General features: G+C 41.3%; 1 protein-coding gene across 1 annotated transcript in view; it reads right to left on the bottom strand.

Annotated features, from left to right (window-relative positions):
* LOC310648254 (KAT8 regulatory NSL complex subunit 1-like) overlaps window positions 1-15216 on the bottom strand; it is a gene marked incomplete at its 5' end in the record, with an annotated part of 277663 nt that overhangs the window by 114005 nt on the left and 148442 nt on the right. Inside the window, 3 exons of the mRNA XM_083376000.1 lie at window positions 726-891; window positions 4623-4818; window positions 6314-6429. Of these exons, the coding sequence (XP_083232126.1) occupies window positions 726-891; window positions 4623-4818; window positions 6314-6429 (478 nt within the window). The remainder of the gene's footprint in view (window positions 1-725; window positions 892-4622; window positions 4819-6313; window positions 6430-15216) is intronic.

The following is a 15216-nucleotide window of genomic DNA, read 5'->3' as shown; positions in this document are numbered from 1 at the left end:
GGTATGTAAGCTAATTAATAACAAGTTGTCTTAGAGATTGCCTAATTTTTTTTATATATATACTCTTTTTATTTGAACTTTTATTTGAACTTAAGGATGATTTGGAACTGTGAGACATTTGGCGTGATACATGCAAGAACTATTTTAGATTATAGTTTAGTTTGGTTGGAGATTATTAAGATTAACAGAGATAAGCGCTTTTGGTGCGTAACTGAGAATTTGTTTGGAAATTAGAGAAAGATGGGAGAATGCAAATAGCAGGTGAAAGTTTTTTTTTCTTTTCCCTTTTTTTTTGAAATTAATATGAATAAGGACTGGGATTAAGAAAATTTATTTTGAGTAAAGATCTTTTTCTGTTTTCCTCTTTTTCTTTTCTACTTTATTTGTAATATTAATATTGTTTGTACTCATTTTATATGAGCTAGAGAGAGATAGAATTTATAGTTTATTGTTGATAATATAGGGGTGTTTATGTTTGTTTTTTGATTTTATGCCCTGTATTTAGCTCTGGGAAGTCGGGGGGGGGAGGAGGGAGTGGGGGAGAGGGATAGGGGTGGGGGAGGGGGGATTAAAGTCAAAATGTATTGTAAAACTTTTTAAATAAATAAAAAAAAGTAGAGCTCTTACTGTTGCCTACATATGGCTTCCTAGCTAGCCTGGAATGAGGAGCTGACTTTTGTTCAGCTTTTTTTATTACTTACATCTGCCAATGGGGTCTTTCTTACCATCTGGGAATGAAAGTTCAGGGTGGATGCAGAAATCCAACTGTGAGAGATGCTCCATCAAAGGGGCTTCATACTGGATTTCTGGAGGCAATGAGCTTCGAGGAGCACAGAAAGCACACAAAGGGTTCACATCACAGCCACACTGCCCCATGTTGTTACGATGAACCTAGACATAAGATGAAAAAATGAGAAGGACTAAAATCCATTAATCTAGAAGAAGGCATCAATTTTCACTTTTTTTTCAATCTGAGGACCTAGTCGCCAATCACCTGCCATTTTCATTCTGCAGAGTTACTCCAGGTTTCACAACATGGGATATTAGGATGGCCAGAGACCAATGGTTTGCTTTGAGGTGCTCTTGACTGTCCAAAACATAAAGGGAAAGGAAGGAAACCTCAGAGTGACACTGGGCAGCCATGAAAGGATTGGGAGTGATCCAGGGAAATTTGAAGTTGACTTGATTGTTGAATCAATGTGATGGAGATGAAGTATATGACTGGGGTTACTGGACATGGTGAAACTATAACAAAGCATTTAAAGAGCCACCAAGATGAACTGATGGGAGTGGAAAGGGAACAGGGTGGGTAAGAGACTGACTCTGTAAATCTGCCTAAGAATGACAACTACAGATGTAAAGAAGGGTTGAGCTACAGGGTTGAGTTTTCTCTGATGTTTGGGCAAACTACTTGTACTTTAGCTTTTGCAGTTGCCTCCCTCACTGCAGATTTCATCCAGGACTAAGAAACTACCATTTACATCCAACAACAGAATATTTGCTATTTACAAGTCCCAAAGTATCCAATGAAACATGATTATGCATCATTGGTCCTTCACTCTACTAATGTTCCAGTTAAAACAAAGAAACAAGAAAACAAACCCTCTCCAATATCCATGATGATACAATAATCCCATATTAAGATATTTAAATGTTTATCTTCTTGGAAAAAAGTGTCTTCACTTTTTTCTGATTCAGAGAGAGAGCACTGCAACATGTGATCTTCAATACTGACATATTTAGAATGTTTATCTAAAAATCTGGTTACTTTGGTTATACACTCTGTGAACTGTGTCTTCTATTTATACATACAAACTTAAATTTGTTGATTGCCAATACAACATTTGCCCTAAGCCCGTGGTGGGCACGTGCACCGTTGCCCCAGTCCAAGGCCTTAAGTCCCGTCAATGAGCAACCTGCATCAAAATCTCCCTGGGCAAGTGGCTTTTTAAGCTGGGTTTTATAAAACCTTTTCGCTTTAGGCCTCCGCCAATGTGTGCAAAAAAAAAAAGTTCAATCAATCAATTTCAACTTCTCGAGGGGGAAAAAAAGATCTCGCAAAGTTGGAATTGATTGATTGAACTTTATTTTTAGTCCCACACAGCGTTGGAGGAAGTGACGCGTCAGACCTGGAAAGAAGGTGCCGCGTAGGGGTGGGGGGAGCAGCGGGAGCAGGGCACTCCATGGGAGGGGTGGGGCGGGGACTGTGCATGGGCTAGAGAAGCAACGCGGCAGCGCTAGCATGGTGGTAGACCAGTTGCGTCCCTCCCCCTGCCAGACACCTGCCGAAGCTGCGCAGGGTAAGGTTGCCGGGCCCTCCCCCGCCTCCCCCAAGCGTTTTTTTTACTAACGTGCCTTTCAGCTGCATTCCATTTCTCCGTTTGCTTCTCAGCCTTTGCCACGTGTTTGTGGGACTATCAGTTAAAAAAAAAGTTTCCTCAGACTTTCTAACTTCTCACAAGATCTCAAGAAGTTAGAAAGTCTGATGGAACTTTTTTTTTTTTGCTATAGTCCCACAAACATGCGGTGAAGGCTGAGAAGCGAACGGAGAAAAGGAATGCAGCTGAAAGGCAGGTTAGTAAAAAAAAACGCTTGGGAGAGGCGAGGGCATCTGGGTGGGGGTGGCAGCCTTACCCTGCATGGTGGTGGGAGGGTGGAGCACATGCCCTTCCCATGCCAGGCCAGCCCCTGCAGCCCCAAGGCAGCTGTGCTAGGCGGTGGTGGGCAAGGCGTTGAGGTGGGGGCTGGCAAGCTGACCAAAGCAGCAGGTGGTGCGCCGGATGCTCGGGGAGGGAAGGTGCTGAAGTGTGCAAGGAAACTAAGTTTTTTGTGGGGAAAAAAGGTCAATCAATCAATTCCAACTGCGCGATCTTTCACGAAAAATTGGGATTGATTGATTGACCTTTTTTCCCCTGAAAAAATCCTTCCTTTGTCCTTGCAAGCGGCGGTGGCGGATCATGAAGGAGAAACGGCAAAGGGGCTGGGAGTCAGGTAAGGAAAGAAAGGCAATTTCTGGGGGGAGCGAGGATTTCTTTCCTTACCTGCCCCACTTGTTCTGAGGCCACTTCAGCAACCTCTCTCCCTGAGCCTCCAGCGATCCACCAGCTGCTTTGGTGGCTCTGTAAGCTGTAAGTATACCGGTTCCTTACCTCTGCCCGGTTTGTTCCGCGGCCTCATGGCAGCGGCATAGGGTGCGACATGCGAGGCAGCAAACAGCCACGTTGCGCCAAAACCGGCCATTTGCTGCATGGCGCCCAATGCCACTGCCATAAGGCCACAGAACAAGCTGGCCGGAGGTAAGGAACCGGTATACTGGATCCCCCCCTCCCCTACACCACCTGCTGCTGGAGGGCTGGCCCGGTATTCGCAGGCGGCTGCGGAGCCTCAGAGTGCGTCGGTCAAGGGGCTGGCAGGCTGTGGCTGCTGACGGACACAGTTGGCTCCCATGCGCTCGCTGTGTGCAGGGGCTGATGGTGTCAGGCAGCAGCCGCCTTGGTCCCTGCCTTGCCTTGCCTTGCCCTGAGGCAATGGCACCCCTGCCATGCCCTCTGCCTGGTCTCGCCTCACCCCGCAGGACGAGCCTCCTGCCCACCGTCCCACCCGTCAGAGACCCCCTGGATCTCCCCCAACCCTGCCCGACCCCCACAGGTGTCCCTCCCCATGAGCAACATTGACGTGACCACGCCCACCCTGGCCACACCCACCCAGTCTGCCATGACCACTGGAGCCATGCCGTTGGTTGCAGTTTGGGCACTTGGTCTCTAAAAGGTTCACCATCACTGCCCTAAGCTGTTAGCCTGCCAGACTGTTCCAATGAAACAGATCAGTCTGGCTGAAAATGCATACTTCCTTAAATACTGACTGTAGATTGGCTACTTTTAAATGGGGGGGGAGAGAGAGAGCAAAGAACAAAAACTATTTTTTAAAAAACAGATACTAATGATAATTGTACCCTGCAACTGACACAAACACAAAACTTGGAACTGATTCTGAATTCAGCATGCTGAGAATTGTAGCCATTTAAACATTTTGTAATTTATAAGTGCCCACATTCAAAAGCACCAACATGGCTACCTAATAGAAACCATCATTTCTTTTAAAAATAGAAAAGTCAGGTACTTAAAAATGATTTGATATATTTTCTGTTAAGTGCACCTGTACAACATCCCTTCCTAAGTTACAGTATTCTACAACAGACATGTTGTTTTCTTCTTTTAAGAATGCCTCTGGTCCACTGATCCAGCAATTAAACTTAAAAGAGTGTTTAAAATTGTGACTCTTACCTCCCAAAACATTATGCATAGTGGAAGAAGTGAAACCACTTTCCTCTGCCCATTTCTACAGTCAAATGATCAAGATTTCAAATGTAGCTCTCTCCCAGTTTTTCCTACTCAATGCCAAATTTGTTTAACAGGGACAGCCTAAAAAACTTCCACTGACATAAGGACTGATAAATCCACTTTATTTGAGTATCAGAGGGACTCTAAGCAGAATTTATAATGATATGGGACTAAAAATCAATATGTAAGACCAACAATTTGTTACTTAGCTATGTCATATAACTCAGCTGCAATATCCCCCCACCCCATTTTTCTACTGCCTTAACTTATCAATTTACAGACCTTTTTGGATACTGGAACCAGACTGTTGGGTTGAACAAGCCGCCGTTTCTTGCAGCTGACGACAGGGCGCGTGCGGGCTGCCACACAGGTTCCATTGAGAGCTGAAGACACCACATTTAATCTCTGCTTTTTCTGCAACAGCTCCTCAGCATCTGAGCCATCTCCCTGACTATGTTCTGTCAAGCTTGTCTGTAGACTGTCCAAGAATGGAAATACAGCACATTAGACATTTCTACTTCTCTAACACTAATGGGAGCCAAATTTTCATTACCTAAAAACAGCAGCCCATTTGTCCAGGCAAACCAATAAATCCATGCATATAGTAAAATATGCAAAACTAAGGTAAGTGCCCCCAAAATTCTTGTTTGATACCAGGTTAGGATAGATTGTGGTAAACATTACCTGTCAGCAGCTCTCTAGTTTTTCATTATTTGGAAATGTCAGCTTTGTCCTTACTCATGTCTCTCAGGCTTACATTTTTCTCTTCCACACTTTTTCACCATTAGCCTATCATATTTTTCTGTACATAATGCCTGCTCCAAATTTCCACTAGATTTATACTGTCAACTTTCCATCACCTTTTTACTTTAGGTCTTTGTCAATCCAATGCATTCTCCAGATTAGCTGGTATCTAGCTTCCAGAGCCAAGTTCCTCATCCATGCTGGGAGTTATATCCTAATACATTTAGAGAACATCAGGTTGAGGAAGACCCTTTGACTCACTTCCACTCAGAACTTTTCACACTTCTCCAGTTTATTTATAAGACTTTTAGAAAAGAAGAATTTTGCAAAAGCCTACATTAAGTCTGACAAAAGTATGTGGGAAAATGTGTTATGGTCTGATGAGACCAAGGCTGACTTTTTGGCCATAATTCCAAAAAATTTGTTTGGTGCAAAAACAACACTGTGCACCACCAAACGTACACCATACTCACACTGAAGCATGGTGGTGGCAGCAGCATTATGCTTTGGGGCTGCTTTTTGTCAGCTGGAGCTGGGGCTTTAGTCAAGGTGGAGAGAACTAGGAACAGTACCAAATATCAGTCAATTTGGGCACAAAACCTTCAGGCCTCTGCTAAAATGCTGCAGATGAAGAGGAATTTCACCCTTCAACACAACAGTCCAAAGCATTCCTCCCAATCAACAGAAGAATGGCTTCACCAGAAGAAGATCAAAGTTTTGGAATGGCCCAGCCAGAGTCCAGACCTAAATCCAACTGAAAATCCATGTGGTGACCCGAAGAGGGCTGTGCACAGGAGATGCCCTTGTAATCTGACAGATTTGGACCACTTTTGCAAGGAAGAGTGGGCAAAGATTCCCAAGGCAAGATGTGCCATGCTGATAGGCTCCTACCCCAGAAGACTGAATGCTGTCATAAAATCAAAAGGTGCTTCAACAAAGTATTTAAGGGTGTACACACTTATGTAATGTTATTGTACATTTTTATTGATATTTTGCCCCTTAAAAGATTTCAGTTTGTTTTTAATTGAATTGTGCAGCTGGTATATTATATTAAAGGTGCAAAGAAGTCTGAAGTGATTTATCTTGGTCCAATTTTTTTAACATCTCAAAACCCTGCCATTTTAACATGGGTGTGTAGACTTTCTATCTCCAATGTACCTTTAAGAGTGGCCTTTCAGAAGTACCTTAAAGTTATATTTTCTTAAGGAGAGATTTAGCAAGAACCTTACGTGTTAATGACTCCGTTGAATGGTCTTGGCACTCTATAGGTTTTAGCAAGTAGACTCTCTTGGGTATTACTAATGGATATACAATGTTTATCTGATGGCTGGGAGATGTAAGTGCCCTGTACAAGAAATGGTGGAGTGGGGGGTGGGGGTGGAGAAAAAAAATCCTTGTTAAAATTATACAAATCTATGGTAAATGGCTTTTCTTTAACATGGCATACTCTAACAATCACCCGCGGTATTTGTGAATCAGAGTATTTGAGAATATGAACTGTGTGATAACTATTATACTGCTACTCAACAACAAATAGTACAACAGGCTGGAACATGTAGATGATTTCAAAGATCCATTAAGTCAGAAACAAAGAAACAGCATTTTCTGCATCTTCACAGAATTTAAAACAGTTTTCCAAACCTGGAACTACTTTAATGATGAGCAGGGCAGTTTCTTTTTAAAGTTTGATTATCCATCATTTTCATATGGAAGGCAGTTTCCATTAGTGGAGACCCCTTCCTCTAGAAAACCTTCAAATATACAAATGCACACAGCAATACCCAAGCAACACAAATGTCATGGTTCTAACAAATGCAGTACTTCAAAGAACTTCAAGGCATTGTTTACCTTAAAGAATCTTTTATTATAATTACATAGCTTTGGCACGTACATATTAGAAGCCAAAATCTGAATTCTCCTCCCCTGAACACATTGTATCAAACACAATTCCCTCCCTTAATTAAACATCATAAATCACATTCTCCAATTAGTTTAAAATGCAAACTTTCCCTCCTGTTTAACAACCCGCCAAATTCTTATCTTCTCTTATTACAGTCTTGAGATACATTTTCCCTACTCCCCCCAGCGCCCACTAATTCTAGCTCTAAAAGTATTATACGAGTTAAAGGAAGGCTACATCTCCCTATGTTGTCAAGCAAGAACATCCGATATTAGCAGCATTGACAACAAACATACCTTGTACATTTCCAAACTAGCCAACTAAACTTGATTCTGAGACTCTATATTCAGAATAAGTTAGAAAGGACCTTGTAGGTCTTCTAGTCCAACCCACTGCTTAGGCAGGAAACCCTATACCATTTCAGACAAATGGTTGTCCAATTTCAAAAACTTCCAGTGTTGGAGCATTCACAACATCTGGAGGCAAGTTGTTCCACTGATTAATTGTTCTAACTGTCAGGAAATGTCTTAGTTCTAGGCTCCTCCTCTCCTTGATTAGTTTCCATCCATTGCTGCCTTCGGGTGCTTTGGAGAATAGATTGACTCCCTCTTCTTTATGGCAACCTCTTAGATCAGGGGTGTCAAACTGCTGGCCCATGGGCCAGACGTGTCATGTGGAAGCCACGCCCACCCCTTTGCTGGCAATGGCAAAACCGTCCCGATACGTTGCGCGACGTCACATGATGTCGCAAGTTTGACATGTCTGTCTTAGATATTGGAAGACTGCTATCATGTCACCCCTAGTCCTTTTCTTCATTAAATTAGACATACCAAATTCCAGCAACCGTTCTTTATATGGTTTATCCTCCATCCCCTAATCATCTTTGTTGCTCTTCTCTGCACTTTCTAGAGTTTCAACATCTTTTTTACATGTTCTATGTTTAAATTTACACCCCAAAGCAGGGGCCTTCAAACTTGGCCCTTTTATGACTTGTAGCCTTCAACTCCCAGAATTCCTCAGCCAAGCATGCTGGCTGATGAATTCTGGGAGTTGAAGTCCACAAGCCATAAAAGGGCCACGTTTGAAGACCCTTGCCCAAATGTTTAGTGTTTCATAATTAACTTTTTCTAAAACCAAGTTTCTAGCCCTTATACCTGTAAAGAATGTTTGACATTATTATTGGACCTTTCTCAATCATATTAGAAAGGCTATCTGAAATAAAGCAAAGATTTACACATTTCTGATTCAGTGTTATAGCTTTACCTTTAACACTATGTTACTATTACAAGTCTGTGACAAGGTCATTTGTAAACTGAAAATGAATATACTGAATGAAGGCCAGGGTTTTAAGGGAGGATTTTAGCCTTTCCCCCAAAGAGCATTTTTAAAAGGGAGAGTTTAAATGGACCAAAGAAAAGAGCAGTCATATTAGTTTTTGCACATAACATAGAATTGAATGAGACTTTAAAGATGAATGCATGTTATCACAAGCTTTTACCAATTACAGTCTGCTTTAACATAAGAAGAAAAATGTAAGAACCTGATAGACCAATATTGTACATTTATGGACAAAGAGAAAACACATGAATATGAATAGAAAAGACAAAAATGCATGTCAGCTGGGTATATGTTTTGAAAGCTTTTACAAAAAGAAATCCAGGACATCTTAAGATGAGAAAAAAAACTTAAAAATGTTTTCTGAGGAGCAGAAAAACCACATGCAATCTAGCAACTTAGTCCCCTATGAAGTGGACCTGCTGTTATTTCATGCACAGTATGTTATACCGGACCAATACTATTTAGATGCTTTGCAAATGCAAGGTGCAACAACAAAATTTTGAATTCCTTGAGAGAGCTTTATCTTTTATGGCAATATTGCCAGCAGTGAATCAAATTATGGAGCCAAAGGTAAAAGGGATGGGTTGGAGACATAATTTTAAGCAAAGCAATCCTGCCCACTGCACAGTTTTCTTAAACTGCAGACAAGCAGAGCAGGCAATTGGCAAGCCTTTATACCCTGGAATATCACAGCTGATGTCTCAAGATATTTCAAACATAGACCCAAGGGCATCACTGTATGATTCATGAAATAATAGATTTCATCTGGCTCTATTACCAAATACAAGTTTACAGCCTCCCCTGTGTGTATTCTGCATCTGTAGTATTTATAATTCAAATGGCAATTAACATGCAATAATTTATGATCAGAAGCATGAAAAATTAGCAATGTTTGACTGAGTTGCCCACTCTGCTCTAAGCAAAAGGTCTTAGAAGAGTTTTTTTGTACACATTCAAGTTACATACCCAGGTAAAACTAAGAAAACTCTTATCCAAAAGTCTAGGAAGATACTGCCTGTCACTGTATGGTTCTGATCAAATGGACAACTCAACTAGTCAAGCAGCTTTCTGCTTCTATGACAGTTGTTCACACACACAATTTAACATGATTGCAATGGTGAAACCTGCCTAAATTAGATGCCACCTGAAACAGTCTCTTTGGGTAAGCAATTGTGAAGCTTTACAGAATCAGGCCAATGGACAATTGCTGATTACCTTTATCTGACACTTACTTGTTTATTTTACTCAGTATGTTAATATTTATTTACTGTTCATGGTTTCAAGTAAATGTCTGTTACCAAAATAACCATGACTGAACTTGAGAGATCTTTTATATGCCAAGCAAATATAACCATTCCTTTAAAAACTGTGAATAACTGCTAAGCATTCCTAAAATATGCCAAGTTATGGATAGAAAACTCTCCATTACCTAGTCATCTATGAGTAAACCCTGGCTGCCAGAACCGAAGAATGTTGATATTTCAGCCCATAGACTGATCAAAAGCATCTGATGCCCCTTGAATCAGAACCAATCTGGGATTGGGTAATACCCAATTTGGAGTGCATTCACCTGTGTTCCTCCAGAAAAACAGGTGAACAACTGAATCTCATCCCTCTCACAATCATTTACTACAGTTGCTGTCAACCCTAGGTCTGGTGTTTTCCTTATTCAACCACTTTTTAAATTAATTTTGTCTGTTTTTCTTAATCAGCTGCATTGCTGATATTTGTTTTACTATGTCTTGATTTTTAAAAAAAAATTAAAAGTTGAAAGCCAGTATTAAATTTTGGCAGAATTTTTTTAAAAATTAAAAATTAAAATTAAATATTTTATTCTAGTGCTCAGGAATTTTGAAACTGCATTCCAACTTCTAATAAAGTATCAATCTGTTGCCTGCAGTAATATGCCATCCTGGAAAAATGTCTGTGGATGCCAATTTAGGTAATAAGGTGATTCTGGGAGCATCTGCAGGGCAGAATGCTATTCCCTAATGCAGGGGTGTCAAATGCCAGCAATGGAAAAAAAGTCGTGATACGTCTAGACACGTCACGTGACTTTGCAAGTTTGACACCCCTGCCCTAATGTATTAAACTGGGAATTCTCCAAATATTAGGTCAAAAGAAAAAACAGCAACAGGACTTCTGTTTTTGCGCCTGTAGCGCATGGCCACGCGAGAGCAGACCTCCACTTCCCACAGCTAGTTTCGTCCTGCCAGGGGGACCCTAGATGGGTCCAAAGTCACCCCGAAGAGGTGACCATGAAGGAGGGGTGCCCCGTTGATCACAAAGCGATGGCAATTGCTTCATTTGATCGGGGTAAGCCCTCCGAACCCAACAGGAGAAAGGCTAGCTGCATGCCAGCGTCTAGCCCAAGCTACCTGCAGCCAAAGTCCAAAAGCACTAACCAGAACAACAGCGTGCTTGGAATTGGTGAGAGTATTTGATCTTCTCTCCCTTATTTTGCAACTAAGTCCCTGGGAAAGATCCCCAAAGCAAAAAACCTACGAAAGTGAGGGGAGGGGACTACATTACCATTCCCCCATAGACGGAAGCGGCGAATTAACCTTTAAGGAGGAAAGAAATATATTGAAATTAAATTTAAAATACTACAATCTCATCAAACTTAGAAACTAAAACAAACTGCTAAGATTATATTCTAAAGGATTTTGATGAAATTATATATAAAAAAGAAAAATAATAAGAACTTCTTGTCTGAAAGAGCTGGAAAACAAATATTTGCTGGCATCCAGTGGACAATTAGAATATAGCACATTAAAGACAACACCCAGAAACAAAAAAAAATCTGTTCCCATGAACTCTAATAACCTTTAAGAAGATAGTTCCTAGGGAACAAAGAAGAGATTGTATACTGGGCCAGCTATAAGATTGGAAAGTGTTTGAAGGAAAAGAAACACTTTGATTGTGGTCTAAATTTATGAACTCTTTAAAAACTTTAATCTATGACTAATCTTTGAGAGGACAAGTTACAGGAAGGATTTAAGCTGGCTAAATATATTGAATTGCAATTCTGACTGGTTGACAATTGACTCCTGAAAGAAAGAACTGCTATAAAACATTGATTTTACTGAAACCTTGACAATTGAAAATTACAGTGGATTATAAACATTATATATAAAGACAAGAACTATACAAAATTGGACTGCTTGGATTTTGAGTTCTGGCCAGCTTGACAAGGCTAATTACAGAGACTATGGCACTTATGATGGATTACTCGAAAGGGGGAGATGACATGGATAAGACATATTCATCAAAAAATGATAGAAAACCACACTTAATATCTATATTTTTATGAAAATTTTATTAAATATACATTTAAAAACAAAAGTGGACATGATTCAACTTCCCTAGCTACAACACTACTATTAGTATTATCTTATGTTACAGAAAGAAATAACAAAAACCTAAAATACAATCTATAACAGGACAGAGTATAAAAAACTGTACATATAAGATCTGTCGTTTTTTTTAGTAAACTGTCAATCAGTCCTCAGCATTATATTTACGTATCTTTCAGTTATGTCCATTGTTGTTGTTAGCTGCGAAGTCGTGTCCAACCCATCGCGACCCTATGGACAACGTTCCTCCAGGCCTTCCTGTCCTCTACCATCTTCTGGAGAACATTTAACCTCACACCTACTGCTTCAGTGACTCCATCCAGCCACCTCATTCTCTGTCGTCCCCTTCTTCTATTGCCCTCAATCTTTCCCAGCATTAGGCTGTTCTCCAGTGCGTCCTTCCTTCTCATTAGGTGGCCAAAGTATTTGAGTTTCAACTTCAGGATCTGGCCTTCTAAAGAGCAGTCAGGGTTGATCGTCTCCAGGACTGACCGGTTTGATCGCCTTGCAGTCCAAGAGACTCACAGGAGTCTTCTCCAGCACCATAGTTCAAAGGCTTCAATTCTTTGGCGCTCAGCCTTTCTTATGGTCCAACTTTCACTGCCATACATAGCAACTGGGAAGACCATAGCCTTGACCAGGGGTCAGCAACCTGAAACAGTGAAAGAGCCACTTGGAACCGGTTCCCTCACAAAAGGAAAAGCTGGGAGCCGCAAAAAATGTGTGCGCATGTGCATACATGCGCGCATGCACAGAACAGGGTTTGACTGAAGAGTGGAGCCAAGGCGAGATATGCACCTACCCTGCATATTTGAATTGATTGGTTGAACTTTTTTAGTCCCACTTTTTTTTTTGGACTGCACATGGCAGAGGACTGGGAGCCGCAGGAGACGGCTGAAAGAGCCACATGCGGCTCCGGAGCCGTGGGTTGCAGACCTGTGGCCTTGACTATATGCACTTTTGTTGACAGGGTGATGTCTCTGCTTTTTAGTGTGCTGTCTAGATTTGCCATGGCTTTCCTCCCCAGGAGCAAGCGTTTTTTATTTTCTTGGCTACAGTCCCCATCTGCAGTGATCTTGGAGCCCAGGAAAATAAAATCTGATTGTAGCATATCAACAAAACGCTTGTTTGTGAATTCAGTGGCATTATCAGTTATTATACACTGATCTTTTTGCTTTGTTTTTCTCTCTGCAAATTTAAGCCAATTAGAAAAATGTTGGAATGTGTCAGCCTTTGATTTAAGTAGGTAACAAAACCCATAACGAGAGTAATGATCTAGGATGCTTAGAATATAGCATCATCCCCCTAAACTAGGCTTCATGGGGCCAATTAGATCTGCAAATACAACTTCCAAAGGGACAGTGGTCTTGAAACCGTTTACCCTGTTTGCAGGGGTTGCTTTGCTCTTTTCCTGATTACATGCATTGCAATTCAGGTACCTCTTACATGGCTTCAGTCTTACTCCTTGCACTAATTCAACAGTCCTATGTAGTGCGGTAAAGTTCACATGCCCTAACCGCCGATGAAGCAAATGTATGCACTCATCATGCGGCTTCTTGTTCTCACATATAGAGTTAGCATTAGCCATACTAACCGGGTTACTAGTGAGAACAAATAAACCATTTTTTTGGTTGGCAGTAACACAGGTTCCATTTCTCTCTATAATACATTTCTCCCCCTTGAACGTTACCACAAACCCAGCCTTAACCAATGCCTTTACAGATAAAAGGTTAAATCGTAGTTTCGGCCCATACAACATTGGTAAATGTTCATTTATATACGGGCAGTATGCATTACCTTCACCAGAGGCCTTCATCCTCCAACCATTGGCCAGTGAAACATGTTGATTGCTGCGTTTCATATGGACAAAACCCTTTTTGACTTTGGTGATACATTGAGAAGCCTCACTATCAACCACCCACAGTTCATTGTTTATGGTTGTTGGATCACCAGAAACAGCCAAACCAATGTCCTTCTTTGTCTTCCTACTGCTATCTGCATTCTGTTTACTACCCTTCCTACAGAACCTAGCTATATGCCCTTTAGCCCCACAAAAATAACATTTCTTGACGGTATAAGCAGTAGTAGATTGCTGCTCCTCTTGTGGTTGTGTCTCTCTCAGCTGGTCTCTGTCACGCCTTCTTCTGGACTCTTCCAGCAATCTTCCGGTTATCCCTGGCAATGTCATCTCATCTTTGGACAGGACCTCCAAGAAGATACGTATGCATCATAACTGTCGTCTAAGGAGGACAGGATGATATAAACATGATGCAGCCCTGAAAAAATCAGTTCCTTCTCGTGTAGCTGTTGCAGAGTTGTCTTCATGAAGTTCAAATGGGCTAACATATCCCCATTCTTTTGAAGACGAGCCCTAAACAGTTTACATGTGAGGTGTATGTGTGCGCCCACACTATCACGAACGTAGATATGTCGCAAAGTGGCCCAACACCTAGCAGCAGACACCTCACCACGAATATGGACAAGCTGCTGATCATTCAGTGTAAGTCCAATTATGCATAGAGCCTTTTCATTGTCACAGTTAAACTTGGCTGTCTTCTGTGCATCGTCCTCATCTTCTAGATCCCAAGCAGTCACATCTGGAGGGTCATCAACTACAGCCCATAGTCCTTCCTTGCGCAGCAGCAAGCAACACTTTGTCGACCATGTAACATAGTTGGTACCATCTAATTGGGTTATCCAGGAGATGCCTGACAACTGTTCCTGTGCCATTGTTTCCATTTGGATAGGTAGCACAAACTCAGCTCTACTACTGTGTATACTAACTCTCAGTACGGACCTGAGCCCATAACCAAATGTCAGTAATTGTGCAGAGGTCTCCTTGAGCTGACAAGAAGTTGCACAGACAATGAAGGTTACTGAGAGCAGTAAGAGTCACACAGTAACCACAAGAGACACTGAGTTACACAACCATTGGCCAATTAGCACCTTAAAGTTACAACATCATGGTTTATATATTTCCAACTCAACTACATAGGCTATCACCATATGCCTAACAATTCTTGTATAGTTCTTCTGTGTACTTTTGCCACCTCTTCTTAATCTCTTCTACCTCTGTTAGGTCCCTGCCATTTTGGTCCTTTATCATGCCCATTTTTGCATGAAATGTTCCGTTCACCTCTCCAATTTTCTTGAAAAGATCTCTGGTCCTCCTTATTCTATTGTTTTCTTCTATTTCTTTGCACTGTTCATTTAAGAAGGCATTCTTATCTCTTCTAGCTATTCTCTGGAATTCTGGATTCAATTGGGCGTATCTTTCTTTTTCTCCCTTCCCTTTCACTTCCCTCCTTTCCTCAGCTATTTGCAAAGCTTCCTCAGACAGCCATTTTGCTTTCTTGCATTTCTTTTTCTTTGGGATGGTTTTGGTTGCTACCTGTTGTACAATGTTGCAAACCTCTGTCCATAGTTCTTCAGGCACTCTGTCTATCAGATCTAATTCCTTAAATCTATTTGTCACCTCTACTGTATATTCAAAACGGATATGATTTAATTCATACCTGAGTGGCTTGGTGCTTTTCCC

Source organism: Vipera ursinii, assembly GCF_947247035.1.
Source record: "Vipera ursinii genome assembly, chromosome: W".
In the NCBI taxonomy this organism is placed as follows: domain Eukaryota; kingdom Metazoa; phylum Chordata; class Lepidosauria; order Squamata; family Viperidae; genus Vipera; species Vipera ursinii.
Note: the sequence above shows the minus strand (reverse complement) of the source record. Positions and strands in the feature narration are given on the sequence as shown.